The sequence below is a fragment of the Chionomys nivalis genome, chromosome 12 (assembly GCF_950005125.1).
Source record: "Chionomys nivalis chromosome 12, mChiNiv1.1, whole genome shotgun sequence".
Lineage (NCBI taxonomy): Eukaryota > Metazoa > Chordata > Mammalia > Rodentia > Cricetidae > Chionomys > Chionomys nivalis.
The window spans coordinates 2,834,277-2,854,146 of NC_080097.1; the positions used below are offsets into that span (position 1 = coordinate 2,834,277).

General features: G+C 47.5%; 1 protein-coding gene across 11 annotated transcripts in view; it reads left to right on the forward strand.

Moving 5' to 3' along the window:
• Nucleotides 1-19,870, forward strand: part of Dock9 (dedicator of cytokinesis 9) — a 240,697-nt gene that overhangs the window by 180,024 nt on the left and 40,803 nt on the right. For 5 of the 11 annotated variants that reach the window (XM_057785900.1, XM_057785897.1, XM_057785899.1 and 2 more), the window contains exons 33-39: nt 1,536-1,653; nt 4,124-4,257; nt 6,151-6,265; nt 8,562-8,628; nt 9,780-9,827; nt 12,758-12,801; nt 19,657-19,772. In XM_057785900.1, coding sequence (XP_057641883.1) covers nt 1,536-1,653; nt 4,124-4,257; nt 6,151-6,265; nt 8,562-8,628; nt 9,780-9,827; nt 12,758-12,801; nt 19,657-19,772 — 642 coding nt within the window. Of the gene's footprint in view, nt 1-1,535; nt 1,654-4,123; nt 4,258-6,150; nt 6,266-8,561; nt 8,629-9,779; nt 9,828-12,157; nt 12,295-12,757; nt 12,802-19,656; nt 19,773-19,870 lie in introns of all 11 variants that reach the window. The other 6 variants (XM_057785894.1, XM_057785901.1, XM_057785896.1 and 3 more) reach the window with 2 other exon arrangements.

Consider the following 19,870-nt stretch of genomic DNA (forward strand, 5'->3'; position numbering starts at 1 on the left):
AGATGCGTGCCTGTGTGTGTGATGTGTGTGCATGCACAGATGCGTGCCTGTGTGTGTGATGTGTGTGCATGCACAGATGATGCATGCATGTGCATATGCATGTGTGTTCGTGTGCACGTGTGCACAGGTACGTGTTTATGTGCACACCTATAGAGGACAGAGGTCATCATCTTCCTCAGTTACTCTCCACAGTTTTGGGGGAACAATAGGGTCTCTCACTGAACCTGCCCCTCACTTACTGACCTAGTGACGGTCTGGAGAGTTTGTGAAACCCCCCACCTGGGTCGTAAACACACTCCACCACACCAACTCTTGCATGTTTGTTAGGGATCTGAACTCGGGTGTTTGTGCTTCGTAGGGAAGCACTTTACCCAAAGCCGTTTTCCTCAGTCTGTTTCTAATTATTAAAATTTATCAAAGCCTCATAAACCAAAATATATTCTTCCTTCTCCAAGGGCTCTTTTCCTGGCTCAGTGGCAGTCTGCTAATGACGTTAACAGACATCACTGGAACCTTTGCCCTGATAACCTTGACCATGTGCCGGCTCCATTGTTAATCTGACTACTTTGTTGTTATGGCATACCCTTGGGGAGTTTCCTGGTTGGTTGGTTGGTTGGTATTTGTTTGTTTGTTTGTTTGTTTTTATGTGTATGGGTGTTTTGCCTTCATCTACATATGTGTTGTGCCCATGGAAGCCAAAGGAGGGTGTTGGAACCTCTGGAACTAGAGTTAGGCTGTGAACCACCACGTGGGTGATGGGAACCAAACCAGGACCTCCAGAAAAGCAACCAGTGCTCTTAACCTGAGCCATCTCTGTTGTCCTGTACCCTCGTCACCCTCCGATTTTATCCTAAGAGCATCCAGGTTGGTAGCACTCACCTTTCTGTTTCCATCACTGTAAACCTTTTCCTCCCCAGCCTCTCTCACTGATCTGACATGCTCCTGGTTTACCGGCCACATGTGTGTCCTCTGATTCCAATTGCTTCTCTGAGAAGAGCAATTCAGGATAGCACGTGATCTCCCCATCCTGATCTAATCCTGGGGAAAACGAAATCCACCTTCTTTCTTGATATCTTTAAAATTAGTACAGTTTCTCCTCTGACAGTGAGCTCCCATCAGAGCATCCAGAGACTGTAGCTGATGCCTGTTTCGTACAAGGACAGGAGAACCTATTGCTGCAGTCAGGAGTCGAAGGGAAGCCTTCCCTCTGCAGGAAGAAAGACCTCAGTGAGTCCAGAAAGGCAGGAAGTGGGAGTGTGGTCAGGGCGAGATGGATGAGCTGTCTGGGCCAGAGAAGAGATAGGTGGAGCCAGGAGCCGGCTTTCTCTGCCGCTTCACCATAGTATCCCAGGCCTCCTCTGGGCTCTCCTTCCCTGATCCCTCCGCCCACTCCTCTCTTGTATGCCGTGTGCATCCACCCACCACTCGAAATGCTGAGCATGTCCAGCTGTTGGGTGTCTTACCTGCACACTTGAAGATCAGTCCACGAGACTCGTTTGGCCATCTCTAAGAGTTTGTTCTCTCCCCTTTGGCAGATTGTGAAGGATGAGCCCCTTGCTGTGCCAGCCGGGAATCCACTCATGACGCCACAGAAGGGAAATACCCTTGACCACAGCCTGCACAAAGACCTCCTGGGTGCCATCTCCGGCATTGGTAATGTCCCTCGCTCTTATGGTCGCGTCCTTTGTTACTCAAACTGTCTCACAGGTTGCTAATGACAAATCAGGACTCGGACTTTGGGCATTCCCCTGGTCGTGGCGTTTCACGACCTAAGTCTCTCAGGCACTGTAATCAGGATTCTTGTATATCCTAACCGGGGTCACACCGACATCATTGCTGTCTTGCCTGTTGTTCAAAGCTTCTTCTGTTGATTGGCTTTTGCATCTGATTGGATTATCTATGCTTTTAGAAGCGGGCTGTCTGCAGCTATGGGGGTGAGAGGAAAATTCAGCAGTAATGCTGGCAGCCCAGGTGAGGTGTGACCGTCTTGTTCATAATGCCGAAGGAGGTAGTTCGTGGCTGGCATTTGATTCTAAAAGTCGGTTTTCAGAAATCTTCGGTCCTGTACCTTTTTCCTCCTCCATATGTAAAACAGCTTCGTGGGGAGGAAAACAGATGGCATAAATCAAGACTCCTCCAGCAGAGAAGTCTGTCTGTGAGAAAATGCACCTATTTATAGTCTGACTAATGAAGCTGCAGCTTGATACGGATACTGATGATGCGAGTGGTGATATATATTTGCATGCACACACAGATCTAACCAAAGGGTTTTCATAGGGGGTCCACAGCCTGGTTCTCCCTCTGGGTCCCCTCTGCTAACCACATCTGCATAAGTGAAGCATCCTGATGTGGCTAGTGGTTATGCCACCCGCTAACGCTACAAATTCATGGGGCGGGAAAAGACGGGCCTCTCATCCACTGAACTCACAGGACTGGATCGTGCCTCCTGAATCGGGGCTCTCACCTTCTCTCGTGTTAACGCATCATTACGGAGAAGACTATGCAATGGGAGTAGACTGTGACATCGGAAAGCCCGTGCCAGTGTCTAAGTCTGTCCTACACTACCAATCCCAGTCCCGGAGCTCGTTTGTTTTTATGGATAATCTTTGTGATTATATCCCCCTTTCCAAATATAACTATGTATGTATTATTATATATATATATATAATATATAAAGATTTATGGGTTAAAAGCTGATACGTATTAAATGCAGAGGGACATCCATGATAAATGTCCCACAAACATCGACTGTTGGGGACATTTCGTGTTCCTGCCCTGCTCTGTACAGATGCCAAGCCGTGGTGTGAGCAGGGAAGTGACCTTTGGAGGGTTTGCTGGAGCGGTCCCAGCAGTAGCTTAGCTCGAGTGGCTTTACATCTGGGCTCTACCATGACTTGGTTACCCCCTCTCCACTAAGCTTATCATCAGGGATGAAAAGTTAATGCAGTGTGTAGAGTGGTTGCCATAGAGAATGCGTGCTGCCATTGTTCGTGCTGGCTTAGCTGTACTGTGGTCTCCGTCCTTTATAATGCACTCTCAGGGCCAAGGAGATGAGTCTACCCCTAGCACCGTGTTGGAGGTCTTAATGCTCTGTCTTCTCTGGCCAGCACTTAACAGGACCACAAGGAATCCTTGCAGCCTTTGTGGAAGTGATCAAACCACAATGAGGGGATTCGCTCATCTGATTCTCTCTTCGGAATTCATGGTGTTCAATTCAGAATTCAGTGTCAGGGTTTGAGATTCCTTGGGAGGATAGCAAGGAGCCACGGGTCTCCTTAGCATGACCCACATGCAGCAATGGACCTGTGCTGCTGCACGTGCAGGGTGCAGTTACGGAAGGGGCTTATGACGGATCTGGTCTCTTTCCTTCTTCATCGCATTTCCAGACCCAAATCCGCTTTTACCATAGCGAAGTACTAAATACCAGCTGTAGGAAGAGTGATGTCAGCAGAGGGAGCATAGCAGGGTCCTCTGTTGAAATGCAGTCTCTGGCCAGTGTCATTATGGGTCCTTAATATTCCCTTGCACTTCCTGAGACTTCCCTGAGGCAGCTCAGCATACAGGTTGCACACTGTAGGCTTATGACATAGTTTACTTTTTGATCAAAATGTTTTGGTTGGATTTATCCTTTTTTTCTTTTTGAATCCTGTTCTGAAATTATGTGTGCTACTTTAGTCTGAGCAAACCAAAGTAGCTCCCAGTACGTGAATTCGCAGTGGAAGACTGTTTTGCTCTCAGTCTCCTTTCCCCCTGGTTCTCAAAGGTGATGTCATTGACAGACCGGAGAGCTAGCTCCGTGGTTAAGAGGACTTGCGGGTCTTGCAGAGGACCTAGGTTCATTCCCAGCACCCACGTGTCTGCTCACAGCCATCTGTAACTCCAATCCCGGGACTTCTGGCTTCACAGGCACTCGACAGTCATGGTGTACATGCATCTATGCAGACAAACACACACATAAAATTAAAGTAACTTTTTTAAAAAGTTAAAATTATTAGCTACAACTCTCAAGTCATGCCCTTGTAGAAGGATACTAGCCACGGAAACGGTTCCTCTTGAAATGGAGTACTTCTCTTTATTTTGTGCCATCTAACCGAAGCTGGGTCTCCCTTTAATGTCCCCTCAGCATCTCCATACACAGCCTCGACCCCCAACATCAACAGTGTGAGGAACGCCGACTCAAGAGGTTCTCTCATCAGCACAGACTCCGGGAACAGCCTTCCGGAAAGGAACCCCGAAAAGAGCAATTCCCTGGATAAGGTGATCTCTCTCCCTTGACGCGGTGTTGCTTCTGTAATGGGTGTGGCCAGGGTAACCCGCCTTGCATCCTGCTGTTTATCCCACGCGACCTTTGGGGTTGTTGTTTTTGCACACCTTACTCAGCACGCAGTAGACGACGACGAGCTTTGGCTAAGGCTGTGGCTCAGACCTTGAATTCATTGTGTCCCAGTTGTTACCATTTTAGTGTGCTGCTGGTAACCTGAAACCAGAGCCCTCTGCACGTCAGGCAAGCACCCTGCTGGGGAGCTCTGCATCCCTGGAGGCCCCTGAAACTGTGGTTCCTGTTTCCAGAGTCTCACACCCATCCAGGCAGTGTTTACAATGGAGCAGGCAGGAGCAAACGATTCTGGGTTAATCTTACCAGTGCTGAGCTGTGGTTGAACCATTCTGGTTACACTGTACCCGTTCCTAACACACACTTCCTTCATTCTACCAAACCTTCCTGTGCACATTACTCAGCCACAGCCTCCCTAGAACCTTGTAGGAGAAGATAAAGGTTAGATATTAACTGGGAACCTGGTAGGTTGGTATTCTTGGGGCTCTGTGTCTCTAAGTGACTTCAAGTTATAAGAAAGTTTTCTGCCAATAAACAGGCGTTTAGGGATGTGCTTCTAGCTTCCATAACATCCTTTCTCAGCCTCAGCACCAGGTCTTCTGTGAACTGCATTGCCGCAGTTTTCTTTAGGCACATGTGTGTTGAAGACGTGAGCGTGTCAGTCTGGGTCTGTCATGATGTGTTGAACTTTTCCCTTGACCCCGACATGCCTTCGTGTGTAGAGGGACAAGCTGCTCCGGAGGCACTCCACTTGTGTCGTGCCCAGTGCGGGAGAGGAGGAGAGCTGCCAGTCAGCCAGGAAACACCGGGTCACCATGGACTTTTCCCTCCTAACAGTTCCACCTGTGCCAGAGGAAACTTGGCATGCTACGCCCGTCTTCTCCCTGCAAGAAGTACTGAGTTCCCTTGTCGGCTCCTGGCTCAGCTCAGGGTGCTTTTACCACTCATGACAGCTGCATTTCTCCCTTACATGAGAATGATTTACATCTTACTAGTTGAACCTGATATATGTGTTATATATGACATATATATAAATTAACCACCAACACTTTTTTCTATGAGTTTTTTCATTTGGCACTTGGCAAAAAAAGAAAAAGTTCTTGATTTAAATTGGAAACACAACCTGAAGGATTGTTTTTAGTCTTCTGTGTCTTTCACTACGATCTAAGAGTCTTACTAAGCTGTTTCGTTGTGAACCCGATCCTGCTGCTTCCTAGTGGTAAAACCGCGCTTCTCCTCAGTCCCAAGCTTTCTGATGTTGCTGTATCAGTCAGCTGACTGAGGAGCGGCCTCACCGCTTAGCGTGGTTGGTATTGCTGTGCTGTGTGTCCCTGTGTGTCCTTTTGTGTATCTGTCACGTGTTTCTCCGTCCGCTCCCACAGCACACCCATGCTGTGCCCTGAATGACAGGCCTCAGTTGCCGGCTTCAGGGCCGGTTTGTAGCCACTGCTCAGGCTCACTGCGCTGACCTGAGATGAGGGCTGTGTGGTGTCTTGGCGTCCTCCCTCCCGGAATGGATCCTCCTGTACATGCGTTTGTTTTTTTTGCATGAGATTTTACTTGGCATTTCAGAAGTTTTTTTCCCCTTGGCATAATGAAAACTGTTCCTCAGGTGTGAAAGAAAGGTTTGTGCCTTTCTGCTTCTCCCTTAGTCAGAGCCGGAGGTGGCAGCAGTGTGTGTTACACCTGCGCGAGAAGTTTCTTTGTGAACTCTGCCTGCGGGTAACCAGGTCTCTGCAGTCTGTAGTCTTCCGTTTTCTCTGAAGGGAGATGTGTGCGCATTGTGGAGTAGCAAGCTCACCTGCATTCCCTTTCAGCACCAGCCGAGCGGCACGCTGGGAAATCCTGTGGTTCGCTGTGACAAACTGGACCAGTCCGAGATCAAGAGCCTGCTCATGTGTTTCCTGTATGTGCTGAAGAGCATGTCTGACGGTGGGTAGAGCGAGAGTGTGTCCGACCGTGGGTAGAGCCAGGGCGCGTCCGACCGTGGGTAGAGCCAGGGCGCGTCCGACCGTGGGTAGAGCCAGGGCGCGTCCGACCGTGGGTAGAGCCAGGGCGCGTCCGACCGTGGGTAGAGCCAGGGCGCGTCCGTCCGTGGGTAGAGCCAGGGCGCGTCCGACCGTGGGTAGAGCCAGGGCGCGTCCGACCGTGGGTAGAGCCAAAACCCCGCCTCCTTGCCCTCCGTGTCTCAGTAAATCATTTTAGGTGGCATTAGTTGAAAATCTCAAATATTTAAGAGAATCCCATCTTTGTTTCTTTTTTTAAAAAAATTGTATTAATTTGCTGAATGCTATAGAAATAGAAGCCTTGAAGTGGAAAAATTGGTTACTTTTATTCTAGAAAACAAATTCTAAAATGGAATTTTTTAATATAGTGTTTCATATAGCCCAGGCTAGACCTTTGTGGCCAAAAGTGACTTTGAACTTCTGACCCTCCTGCCATCACCTCCAGAGCCCTGGGATGGGGTACAGGCTACCCTTACCTGGTTTCCAGTTCATGCCGGGATAAGGACAGAAACCAGGCCTTCTAGATAAATCTCTTTCTAGAAATCCTGGGTCATAGAAATAGTCTCCATGTTTTCTTAAGGACAGAAACCAGGCCTTCTAGATAAATCCCATTCTAGAAATCCTGGGTCATAAAAATAGTCTCCATGTTTTCTTAAATGGGTAGCACTAAAAAGCTCTCAGTCAGCCCTAGAAATCTTCGTAGTCTTAATCTGTGTGTGTGTGTGGTAGAGTCAAGGAAGAAAACGACCCAGAAGATGGTTTGCCAGACGACAGAGGTGGTCAAACCACACTGCAGCTTAAACACCCTTTCCTTCCCACTGTAACGAGTCCGTGTGCTCCGTGCTTCTCAAGCAACCTCCTTGAGTAGCCTCTATCCAGAGCCAGGACTAGCAGGGACATTGCTGGTGTGTGCTTGGTGTAGCCACAGATGCGCGCTGGGCCACTGTGAGGCTCCTCAGGGCTCACCTTCCTGTAATGGTCAGCTCCACTCAGCCGTTTGTCTACCTGAGCTCAGAACCCTCCGGGGGAAGCTTACACCCTTACTGTTGGTCACATGAGTCAGACCTGCCCTAGAACATGGCCACCTGTAGTCTAGTTCAGCCATGATTCTCTAGGGAGGAAAATAGGAGATACACTTAGCCTTTTCCCTGAGCCTCTGATAGCATAACCTATAAATGAGAACTTGTCGTCCACATGGGGTCAGACTGAGGACTGGGTGACATGGCCATGAAATTGGGACAGCACCTAGCACAGCCTGGCACAGCTCCATGCCACATAGCCCATGTCTTCCCTTCCCGTCCCTGCCGCTGGTGAGTGTAGAATACAGAACTACAGCCATCTCAACCTCCAAGGACTAAGCCGTTTTCCTGAGCATGCACACATGTCAAATGTGCCCCGTCGAGAGGTTCCACACAGAGATTCAAATGTGTTTGCCACTGATTATCCTGTATCCATTTCAAGAATTCCTCCTGTAGGTGTAGCTGGTCACACATGGGAAGACCCATATGACAGGATGGTCAGCAAAGCGTGCTTAGAACAAAAAAACAGCCGTGCCGTAATGTCCATCAATAGAGACTGGTTAGTCCCCTTACGGTCGCCCGTAGAGGATTCTCTGCAGCGTGGAAACATCCGGGTAGAGCCGATCTATATTGTTCCTTTAAAACTCAAAGGCAGGGGCTGGAGAGTTCAGTTTCCAGCACCTACACTGGACAGCTCACACAGCCTGTAACTCCCAACTCCAGGGATGAGATGCCCTCCCAAAACAGACACACGTAATGCACATAATAAAAAACAAATCTAAAATAACTTTAAAAGCAAAACAGCAGATGTTTTCGTTGTCAATAAGTCCTACGAAGAGGGGGAAGGTCTCTATAGATGGAAATAGAGAAGCTGACTTTGGATTATTATGGCCTCTTAGATTCTTCCAATTTTCTAGTCTGTTAAGAGCACATTATGTACAAGTTAAGTGGCTGGGCTCGTACTATAACACAGCACTAGGTGATGCATTATTGAAGTTCAGAAGTTTGAGTGGTCTGGGAATTGAGTAAGCCTGCTGTGTGTGTTGTCCAGGAGGGCCCACTAGTGAGGTTTGCCTTTCGGTCAAATATAAAATAGGTAGTGATGGAGACCCACACTCTGGAGTCTATCCCCAGTGTCCTAAGTGATCATCCGTAATATATGTAATATCTACTGTGACTCTGACCAATCAATGCTTGTTTCAGATGCGCTGTTCACGTACTGGAACAAGGCTTCGACCGCCGAGCTGATGGATTTCTTTACCATATCTGAGTGAGTGGCTTTGTCCTTACCTGTGGCCTCTTCATCTTTCCAGCCGGGGGTGGGGACACCGTGTCCTCGAGCGTGACTCGGTTTCCCTCATGAGTCATCAGCAGTGGCCATCTGTATGATACATAAATAATTGTCTGTAGCTGGTGAGAAAGCTCTGTTCTGAAGCCACTTTGATAAAACTGTGCGAAATGTTTCTCTGCTAAGTGGCTGCTATGCTCGGTTGGGGTTTTGTTGTTGTTTGTTTTTGTTTTTACCTCTTTGGGATATGTTTCTGATTTCATTTAAACTCTTTATTTTTTAGAAATACAGGATCATAGCACTTTATCTAAAACTGCTAAAGGCAAATAGTTTTTCAAAATCAGAATTTGGGCTGTTTTTGAAATTTAACATTTATCGACCTATAATAGCACCTCAGACAGCACCCCTCAATCAAACACACGCCATAGTCAAAGAAAGAGAATTGCTCAGCTCTGTTATTGGTTATTCGGTTCACAGTTGAATGTATGATAACTTAGACAGTTCTGTGTCTGTCTACTGCAAAAGCTACCTGAAGAAACTCACATGGAAATCTTGTTCTGAGCTTTGTGTGTATCAGAACTGTGAGGGGAAGCCTAGGGACCTGACCTGCTAGCAGAAGTGAACCAGAGAACTCATTATATTAGCTACCACTATTAAACTGCATGGTTTTTGAAGGTTCAGTTTTGTGGCTTTACTCAAAACAGAGAGTTTTGTACTTGGTATCTGTCAGGGACCATTCCATCTGCTTGAGCCCAAAGACAGAGCTCCTCATTCAGACTCAGGCAGGGAAGGAGTAACAGGGCCAATGGGAATTTCCAAGACATTCTAAGGCACAGTGCCTTGGAGCAGGTCTGCAAGCCCTGAAGGGCAGAATGCACTCCATCCATGACAGCAGTTCTGATGGCCGTGTGTGTGTGTGTGTGTGTGTGTGTGTGTGTGTGTGTGTGCGTGCGTGCCTTCCCTGGATATGCTAATGCTTTTCTTTGAGTGGAGGATCTTATAGAACATTCCTCAAAGCCAAGAGTTAAGGGCTGGTACGTCATCAGTACCCTTTCTGTTATGGTGAATAGACTTAAACAAAGCTGTGGACGGAACACAGTTTTAACCGCCCTTTCTCTGTCGTCTGTCCACAGGGTCTGCTTGCACCAGTTCCAGTACATGGGGAAGCGCTACATAGCCAGGTACTGTGGGGTGACCTGTGACATGGAGTGTCCTTGTCTGTGAGGCTGTGTGGTGGCCAGCAGGTGGGATCCACACATTAGCCGTGAGCTCAGGTTGCTGCCCTGGAACCGTGGAACTGTTTCGTCTATGTCTGCGTTCCTGCCTTCCTTCTGTCTCGTTTGTCTCGTTCCCATAGCGACAGTACACCACAGATAATCCTCCCGGGAGGATCCTGGATCCTAACTCATTTCTGTCTCCTTCTCTGTCCCCTCCCCATGCTCTCTCCTTCCCCAATGAGTTTGTGTCCTATCTGGCTTTAAAATCTCCCCTGCTCCCAACTAAGAAGCAGCTACGTTCTCACCTAACCGTTCTTTTTATTTATTTTTTCTCCATAATTAAGAGACTGTTTCTAAAAGCCTGTGTCAGATTTGTGTGGCTCATCACTGGCCTTTCACATGGATGGAGCTTTCCTTTGTTCTGACCAGTCAGGAAGTGCCGTGTTCTTGTCTCACACAGCTCTGTTGGTACCTTGTCTCCCCACGAACCTGTCCTGCCCACACTCTCTCCACACTCAGGAGTACAGAAGTGTGATCAGACAGCCCCCTGGGGACATTTCCTCCCAGCACAGCTTGTCATTCCCAGCCCCTTCCCCTGCCCTACCGCCACCCCGTGTATCTGTCTGTCCATGTGTCTTTCTGTGTCGGGGGGCAGGGCATTCCAGCATGGTCCTCTATTATATTTTAACAGGTTGGTTATAAGTAAAACTGCATTGGTTTAAAGAGAGCCTGCTAAGTCTAGTTTTAATTGAATTTGTTTTCCTTGTGGTTTACAGCAGCGAAACAGAACAGATGTTAGTAGGCACGGCATTTGAGTGTGGTTGACTCTATGCCGCTGCTGTCCCTGCTGGGGACATCCGAGAACTTTTCGGGATTCTGATTTGTGTTAAGAAATGAAAGCTTGTGTCCTCTTTTTAAAAAGAAGCAAGTTTAGTGAGACCATTTCGCACTTTCCTCTTATTAGTATTTTGTTTTAATTGAAAATGTGGTCATTTTAAAGTTCCCTGGTCTTAACCTCTGTTTTTATCATCATTGTGATTTTATGTTTGTTTTCAAGTACAAAATGCAAGTATATACAGGGTGCCTGGATGTCGGTAAACATAGCTTGACTTCCTCTCTTCTGCACTGCCTGGTGAAGATAGGCAAGCTAACCACCAAAAGGCTCTGTGCTTGGCAACAGTTCCATCACAGTAAGGCATTAGGAGAATATTCTGCCAAGTAGGATAAAACCTCTGAGCTTCAACTGGTGACTGGGAAGCTGCCGGCTCCTTCCTGACAAAATATTTCAGAATAATTTCTAAAGTGGCTCTTTCTTTCCCTCCCCATTAGTGGATATAAATTTAGCTTTTGGAGAGAAATTTGTCACTGTGTAAGCCCCTGTATATATTTGCATAGAATATGGACTAATTAAGAGTGGATGGGCCTCGGGAGGCGGGGGTAGAGACGTGATCACTTTGTTCATTGCACTGTGGAAAGACACACGCTGCTCTATACAAAGATTGTCATGGTCTCTGCTGCATGTGACCGGGGTCTTGAACCATGACATGAATGTCGTCAGTGTTTGCCGTCCACGGTGGTGTGGTTGTGTGAACACTGTGCCTTCTCCTTGTCCCTGGGAAGGGATCCAGCAGCATGCTGTTGATGACAATCCCTGCATGTCCCTGTTGTACACACAGTAACACTGTAAGGGGCACGGTTGGCTCTGGGACGGGGGACAGGTGTCATAGTCTGGTTCCGTCTGCTCTGGTGATGGTACACACTAGGGAAGTGAGCTGTCTGATTGCTAACCCGGACACTTGTCTGTTTTCTCTACTCGGCCGCTTCCCAAGTTTAACAAAGTATGTGGCACTTCCTCCTGCTTGGGTAAGAATACAGGAGTTCAACTGACTCATTTAACCCCTGCCATCGCATGTGTCCTCTGCCTCTGTTGGTGCCTTGTTTAATTAGAATAAAGTTTTGCTCATGCCACGTAGTTCGGAGAGGTTTGCAGTGCTCTCTTGTCAGATGCTGACTGTTCCCTCCACCCCGGAGCAACGCTCTTGTTTGAAAAGAGCGTCTCCACCAGACTTTCTTATCATGAGAAAGACTCAATGCCTTGGCTTGGTTTTGCTCCTTCGAAGTCTGGTGGCTTCGCCATGCACTGTGTCGGAGCTGCCGGCTGTCTGTGTCCCCGGCCACTTGGCTTCGTGTAGCCCTGCTGTCCCTGTGTTGTGTCCCAGCTTCACTAATGCTCCTGTCTCGCTTGTCGTAACACATCTAACGTTTGCTTCTATCCCATGTCACTCATGTTACAGGAACCAGGAGGGGTTGGGACCCGTAGGTCATGATCGAAAGTCTCAGACATTGCCTGTTTCCCGTAACAGAACAGGAATGATGCATGCCAGATTGCAGCAGCTGGGCAGCCTGGATAACTCTGTCACTTTTAACCACAGTAAGTCCCATGCCTTACCATCGTAACAGCCAGCCATCTCTGTGCCGTCGCAGAGGGGACAGCCCCGGCCACACCGTACCACGTCATGGACTTGATTTTTCTTCCAGAGCAAAACAATTAGGAAGAAGAGTTTCCTTTCTTGGAGGAGTGTCCTGAGCAGTGGGGGGTGACAGAACGTGGAGCCCAATCAGCTACAGCGCCCATCTGAAAGCGCTTAATCTCTTTGCCCTAACTCCAGACAGAATTCGGCAGAGCCGATGGCCAGACACTGTCTCGTATTCTAAATTTAGCGCATCCCCCATCCCTTCCTCCCATCACATCTGGGTCCTGCTCCATGCGTGTAATTGGTTGAGCGCCCACGTTCTGACATCCCGCCTGCAAATGAATTTTTAAAACCCGTGAATCGATTTGCGAGGGTATGGAAAAGCATCCAGTAACAAAGTGACTTTTTCTGTGTTTTCAGTGTGAGAAAGATATCAAGTGTGCTTGGGATATCTGTAGACAATGGTAAGATGGAATCCGGTTGGGGTCTGCTCTCCAGGCCCTTCACTTGCAACCAAGACCTTCCCATCCGCCTCGCCTCCTAACTGCGGGCTTTCCTAACTTCACCGTAGCCATTCTGCTAGTACGTGGGACCGGCTTTTAGATTTACTTCTACCAGTTACCCAAACAGCTTCATACCCTGTCTCTAGACATTTTGGTGTTTTAATCTACCTATGGGTTTCTCAAAGCAGAAAACCTAAAAGGTACCGGTCATGCGGTCCATGAAAAATTAATAAGACCATCTGTGGAGTTCCGCTTCTATTTCTGTTTTCTCAAGAGCTTTTTCTTCTCCTCTCCGAGCATGACATAGCTAGTCCTACAAAACCACATTCTCATTCCCGGTACTGTCTTTAATACATGGTTATTAATATCCTCCATCGTCCCTAATCGCAATAATTCCATCTGCTGTGGTTGTCAGACCTCTCTCTTCATGCATAAAGACAACATTCCCTCCACCTTGTATTGGAAACAGTCCTGAGAAGGGCGGCACAAAGTGAGGCTTCTCTGGTGTGGTGGCACACACCTTTAATCTCAGGAGGCAGAGGCAGGGGGATGACTCTCTGTGAGCGAGCTCAAGGCTAGCCTACTCTACATATAGAATTTGAAGCCAAGGTTACATGGTGAGACCCTGTGTCAGAAAACCTACATAAAATTTGGACTGGAGATACGGCTCAGTGGTTGAGAGCACTGACTGCTCTTCCAGAGGACCTGGGTTCAATTCCCAGCACCTACATAGCAGCTCAAAACCATCTTAACTCCAGTTCCAGGGACTCCTGGCCGACATGTGGTATACAGACATACATGCAGACTAAACATCCATTCGCATAAATACTTTAGAAAAAAAGCACACAAAACAAACAAACCTATACAGTGGCTTCCCACACTTTCACCAACAAAGTCAAAGCTAAATCTCACCCTGGGGGTCCAGGCTTCTCTCAGAACACTGTCTCATCGTCTGTCACTCGCTGAACTAAGTAAGGACTTCCAGTTCTGGTTCTGTGCTCTTACCCGTAGAGTAGGATGCATATTTATGAGACATTTGAGGCTATAATACTTATATTTTTAACCCTTTGTTGGGCTTAATGAGCAAGGAGTTAAAGCAAAGAATGCCAGGGTTTCTGTTATTTTTCACTTTTCATTTCCTGTTTTGCAGCAGAAACACAGTCCCCTGTGCCACGCTGGGCTGTTGGAGCTCACTTTCCCCAGATTATCTAGGCCATGGTCCTTTACCTTCTGCTGAAATAAATGCAGGAACACTGGAGGATTTTTCCCTAAGCGGACGAAGGCCCCGTCTCTAGAGATAGGTGTCAGATGAACGTAGTGACAGCCCAGCCAGGAAACCGCCCCTCCCTGCAGATGGAGGCAGTGGTAGCATCAGGGACTCAGTGGCAGGACAGACACAGGCTGGGCCGCTGCAGAACCAGCGTGTCGGCGAGACTGGCTTCTCTCCCTGCAACCCACGGAGAAGCTGGCACCCTGCCTTCCCCTCAGTTTCAGTGGCATGCTGTCCTCAGTCATCTGTCGCTGCTCTCTCTGCTTCCGTTGGCCTCCACCTGTGTCTCCACGGTTCCTCTTCTTGAGTTGTTAAATTATCACATCTTCCAGGACTCAATCTTACTCTCGAGATTGAGTTCTGATTTGGTGGCGTTAGCCTTTCCTGCCACCGCCTCTTTTAGCTCCTCATGGAACTTGGCCAAAAGCCTGCAAAGAGAATGAACGTCTACTGTGTTATGTGTATAATGTGTATATGTGTATAATGTATACGTACGTATACTGCTCATCTCTACCTAGGTATTCTGGGGAAACTTGGGATCATGTATGTCCCTTTGCAAAAAAGAAAAAGCTTGCATTGCAGTAAATACAGCCCCTTCTGTTAATCCAGGCAATGGGATACAGAGCCTGGGCCTGCCTGCCGGGGATATGCAGAGGCTAAGCTGCTTCTCTTGGTGGCCATTGCTTCCCTTTTTGTCAGACATCCTCTTGCCAGCAGGGGGCAGCAGAGGCCCATGACGGCCAGTCTTCTGTGGGCAGGGCTGCAAGTGCTCTTCCCTTACTCCTCAGAGAGGAGGATGTGGGAGAATCTACCGTGAGTGCTGCCCATGGAACACGCACATTTCTGAAAACGGTGTATCTTCATAGGTCATCTGAGATGCTAGTCCATCGGTAATGATGTTTATTGCACCTGAATTGGCTCAGGGTTACGAATGAGGTTACCTGCTTGAGGTTAGTCGTCTTGATGTCGTCAGACGGGATGCGAGCTTGGGCCATGTGTCCTTCAGGTGTCTTCACAGTTTGAGGCTGTGTACTTGGTGGCCTTTATTCTGCAGTATTTCTCAAAGAAGAGACAGTCAGTGCCATGGTCCGTGTGAGCTTGCACCTCATGGATCGTGGCCACAGATAGCTCTGAGCATGTTTGTTTTATGTGAGTCGGGGGAGCTAGCAGATGATGTCATTTGCCGTAGAGTATCGTTCTTTATTCCGTATACACCCTTGCTTATCTGTGAGGGAAACCTAAGAAAGCAGTTAGTGGGAGGGGTGAATAACTGATGTTGACCACAGTTATGCGTTCTTACATAAACTACAGTGGCATCTCATAAAGCCCCACGCAGGCAGTTCTCATAGGTAAGATGGCGGATTCCCATCTGAGGAGTCCTTTCAGCAGGAAAGGGGCTTTGTCAGTTCATGTTTTATACCCCAAACTTCCTGTCTCTCTGGGTGTGTATGGTTATCCAGAAGGGACGAAAGTCACAATAAAAATACAGGATTTGGTTCCATAGAGGAAAACCAGCCATGGAATTGGAAGCGCAGCCTGGGAGACTGTGGGTCTGACCCATCTCTCTCACTCCTCACCATCAGAAGGCAGAGGTGACTGGGGGGCTCCTGCCGCAGTCATTCCGACGCAGGGTCTCGGGGAAGAGGCCAAGTTACAGATGGAGTCTGCAGGGTTAGTTGAGCGATCAGGCGAGGTGGACTTGTAAGCTAAAGCAGGGTTAATTACATTTAAACCTGACAGGTGACGTGAAGGTGTGCTCCTCTTTGGCCCTTGAGTGTTCAAAATCCCTTGAGGTTTTAGAACAAGTCTTGGTGCTGGGGCAGTGTGTTGGTGAGGTGCTTGCTGTGTAAGCCGGAAGGCCTGAGTTGAGATTCCCAGCACCCACGTAAAAGCTGGTGTGTGTAGGTCACCCCAGGCCTGGGTATACAGAAGCCGGTGAATCCTACGGATGTGCTGGCCAGCGGTTCCAGCCAATACAGCAAGCTCCAGGTTCAGTAAAAGGACCTGCCTGGAGAAATAAGGTGGAAACAGACGAGTGAGATTGCTCAGCCCCTGAAGGCTGCTACACCTGTCCACTTGAGTTTAATCTCCAGGGCCCATGTGGTGAAAAGAGAGAACTTACTTCTGCGAATGGCCCTCTCCCCTCCAAACAGGCACACCCAAATAATAGTCAAGTAAAGAAATGTAGTTTGAAGATTTCTCATACCGTGGAGGGCAATAGAGGAAGACACGCAATGCGTATCTCTGCCTCCACCTGTGCTCACACCACATGCCAACACACAATTTTAAAATAAAAACAAGTCTTATCACAGGCGTAATGGTGGTTTAAAATGTTTATAAATGTGAGCTGTGAATGCTGAGCACTCCCAAACCAGCCCACAACATGCCACCCAAAGATGTCACCCCTGTGTTGCTCTTGCAGGTTGAGCAGGAGTGGAGAGAATCCAAGCCATGCACTGCCGCCCCCTAGTGGAAGTAGTAGTATTCACAACACTCTCACCACTGACCCTTGGGCTGGGACTTAGCCTAGTGAATTTCTCCCTGACAGAACCCACATTAGAACAAAACCAGCCAGGTGTGATGGGGCTGGCCGCATGTAATTGAGCACAGGTGACTCCTGGAACTTACTGACTAGCCGTCCTGGAGTGCTTAGTGGGCCCCAGGCTGGTGAGACACCCTGATAAACAAGACCTAAGATGGCGGGTGTATGTGAGTGTGCGCCACACGCTGATCTCTCAGCCTTCAGTTGGGAAATCTTGGTCTCTGAAGACCAGTCTTGTGGAGTTACTGTTTCATTTTCCTGTGTTCTCTAACATGACTGTTGACAGTATCTTCCTGAGACATTGTCTCGGCTTCTGTGACTGAGGACAGTCTGAGCTGCCACTTAGTGTCAGGGATCTTACAAGGTTGAGCACTAGTGTAAGAATTTTACTGAGTCAAGGCCGTGTGACAAGCCCCTGTTGAGAGGACAGATTTCTGTGTGACCCAAACAGGCTCGTCCCCACAAATCTGACTTAATCCCTTTTCTTTGGGTTTTGTTTAATTTTTGTGACTTTTAATTAATTTTTTCATTAATGTATAGAATAAATGGGTTCCATTATGACATTTTCATATCTGTATATCTCTTCTCATATATGCACCCACCCCAATACCCATCTCTACACCTGCCCTGTCCCTATTTTTGCTGAGCCCAAGAGATAGGTAGATCATAGCATCTTGTCATCGCTGTATTTCATGTATACGTAATTCTTTCACTTAAACAGCCTGGCACCTTGGTTCTGTGTATTTAAAACGACAAGACATGTTAAGTTCTGATTCTCTGTTTCCAGGCTTTGGGCCAGGAGTAGGTCAGTGCTACAGAGATTCCTCAGTAGGAGGCCATCTCACTTACAATAGCTACCTGCATGCACTTAGCCTGAGTGTTTTATAGAAAGACGGGCAATTTTATAAAGAGAAAGCTGTAAAGTCACCAATAACCACATTCTTTTCAAACTCTTAGCCCAGACCACAACTCCCTGGGAGTGAACAGCAGCTTCCTTAAAGGTCCCTGAGACCTATAGGGTTTAGCTGGCCTGATCGCAGTTGATGTTTTGGGTTTTGTCCCCTCTCCATGGTTTGTATCTCTGACGCAGCATTTATCAATCCTCCTTTCACTGTCTCTGTATCTTACCCCACCCCACCCCCCCCCTTTGCCTTGGCTTGTGTAAAGGCAGTACGGTGGTATTAATACCCCCAAATAGCCATCTTTCTTTTCTCTAGAAAACTGCTTGTTCAAAATGGACAAAAAAGGTCGGGAGAGATGGCTCAGAGGGTAAGAGTACTGGCTGCTCTTCCAGTTCTTCTGAGTTCGTTTCCCAGCAACCACATGGTGGCTCACACCATCTCTAGTGAGCTCTGATGCCCTCTTCTGGCATACAGGCATACATGCAGGCAGAACACTGTATCCATAGTAAATAAAGACATCCTTTTAAAATGGACAAACAAACAAACAAACAAAAAAAAAAGGATAGTGTTGAATATATTCTATATCCTCATGAGGAGGGAGACAACCCTGACATAGGGGGACAGGGAACCCCAGATGTAAAATTTCAGAACTACCTGTTGAAAAACAGAGTTGAATGAATATAGTTGATAGTGTTTTCATGGTAGTCTCAAAGCACCTCCTGTGGCTTTAAAAGCTCCTCTCTAGCATTTGTGGAATTATAATTTTTACATTTCCTTACGTCAGAACAAGGTCCTGCTATTCTCTCTTCCTGTATTTGACTATATCAGTCCTCTGATGCAGTGACCCAAATAGGAATTTGGAGTACAGGTTCTGGGTGGAGGGTGGTTCCCATTAGTAATCTCAAGGAAACTCTATAGATTTTTCTATGCTATATTTTTCTGATCTCTGAACTAACATCGTCTTCTCTGGAGTATTAAACAAAAGACCAATTAGTAGGTGTTGCTTCCTCGATCACTCCTTGGAGAAAGTCATTCCATTGTGTCCTGTTGTGTTGCCATCTTTCTGTATCAGCTGGACACCATGGTAACATCTTTACATCCTCTCCACGTGTTTCTGCTAATGCATTCCATTTCATAGTTTAATATCGCAAATTTTATGTCAAACTGCATTTATATCATTACTGAGTTGATTTTGCAGCCACTGTTGAAGATTGCAGTTTATGTTTAAGTTGTGTATGATAAATCTAAATTTACATGACAGGGCTTTCTGTTCCTTTCCATAGACATTTCTTTCCAATATATTGGCTTTTATGCTTTTATTAAAGCAAGTAGAAGATTATTTGCAATACAATCAACTCTTGATTATCACTCATGATTCTAGCTGAACTCAGGCCTTGGTGTTACCGACTTAATGCTTTATGTTGCTCAGTTTGTCCTGGGCACATTTCTGTGAACCTCACAATACTAATGAATGTATCATCCCGACAGCCCTTGGAAGTGTGGATACTTCATCTCTGTTCTACAGATGGGGCTGCTGAAGTATAAAGAAGGCAGCCAATTTGTCGTAACACCAGATAGTAAGTTGTAGAACTAGGTGGAGTAACTGGCCATCGGCCCCATCTCTTCTCACCATAGTGTGATTGGGACGTTGTCAGCACCCTGGCCATTGTAACAGCTCAGCCATGCAGCTGGTGGACTGCAACTGGTCTTGGTGGATGTGCTGGTACCATCTTACTACCTTATGACCTCAATCTAGCCCTGTAGCTTACCCGGGCCTCTTCCCTTGTCGGCAAAAGGTATTTAACAGGGTGAATACTTCACAGGACTGCTGAGTGACAAGATCATAGCATGGCGTTCCCAGACTCAGCTGGTACCGAGCAAGCACACCGTAAATGGCTGTTGCTGTCACTGAGCCTCCAGAGTTGGAAAAGAGGCATCTTTGAACAAGAACACTATTAGTGCCGACTCCCTACACAGGCAGAGGGGGAGACGTGCCCTGAAAGGGGGATCGTCTATAAATAATCAAGAGTTGACTGTCACTACCGACCTCACCAGCCCTGTGCCTGAACCCCCAGACAGTAACGCTGTGTTGATTCACGCAGGCTATGGCCACTCGGAGGCTGATGTCCTGCACCAGTCGCTTCTCGAAGCCAACATTGCTACAGAGGTTTGCCTCACCACTCTGGACACGCTCTCTCTGTTCACGCTGGCTTTTAAGGTTGGTATTCAACACGCCCTGCCCAAGGTCAGAGGTTTTACCTGGTAAATCCGTTCAGTTTACCAAGCTCAACCAACACGCGTGCCTGAGGTGTTTTT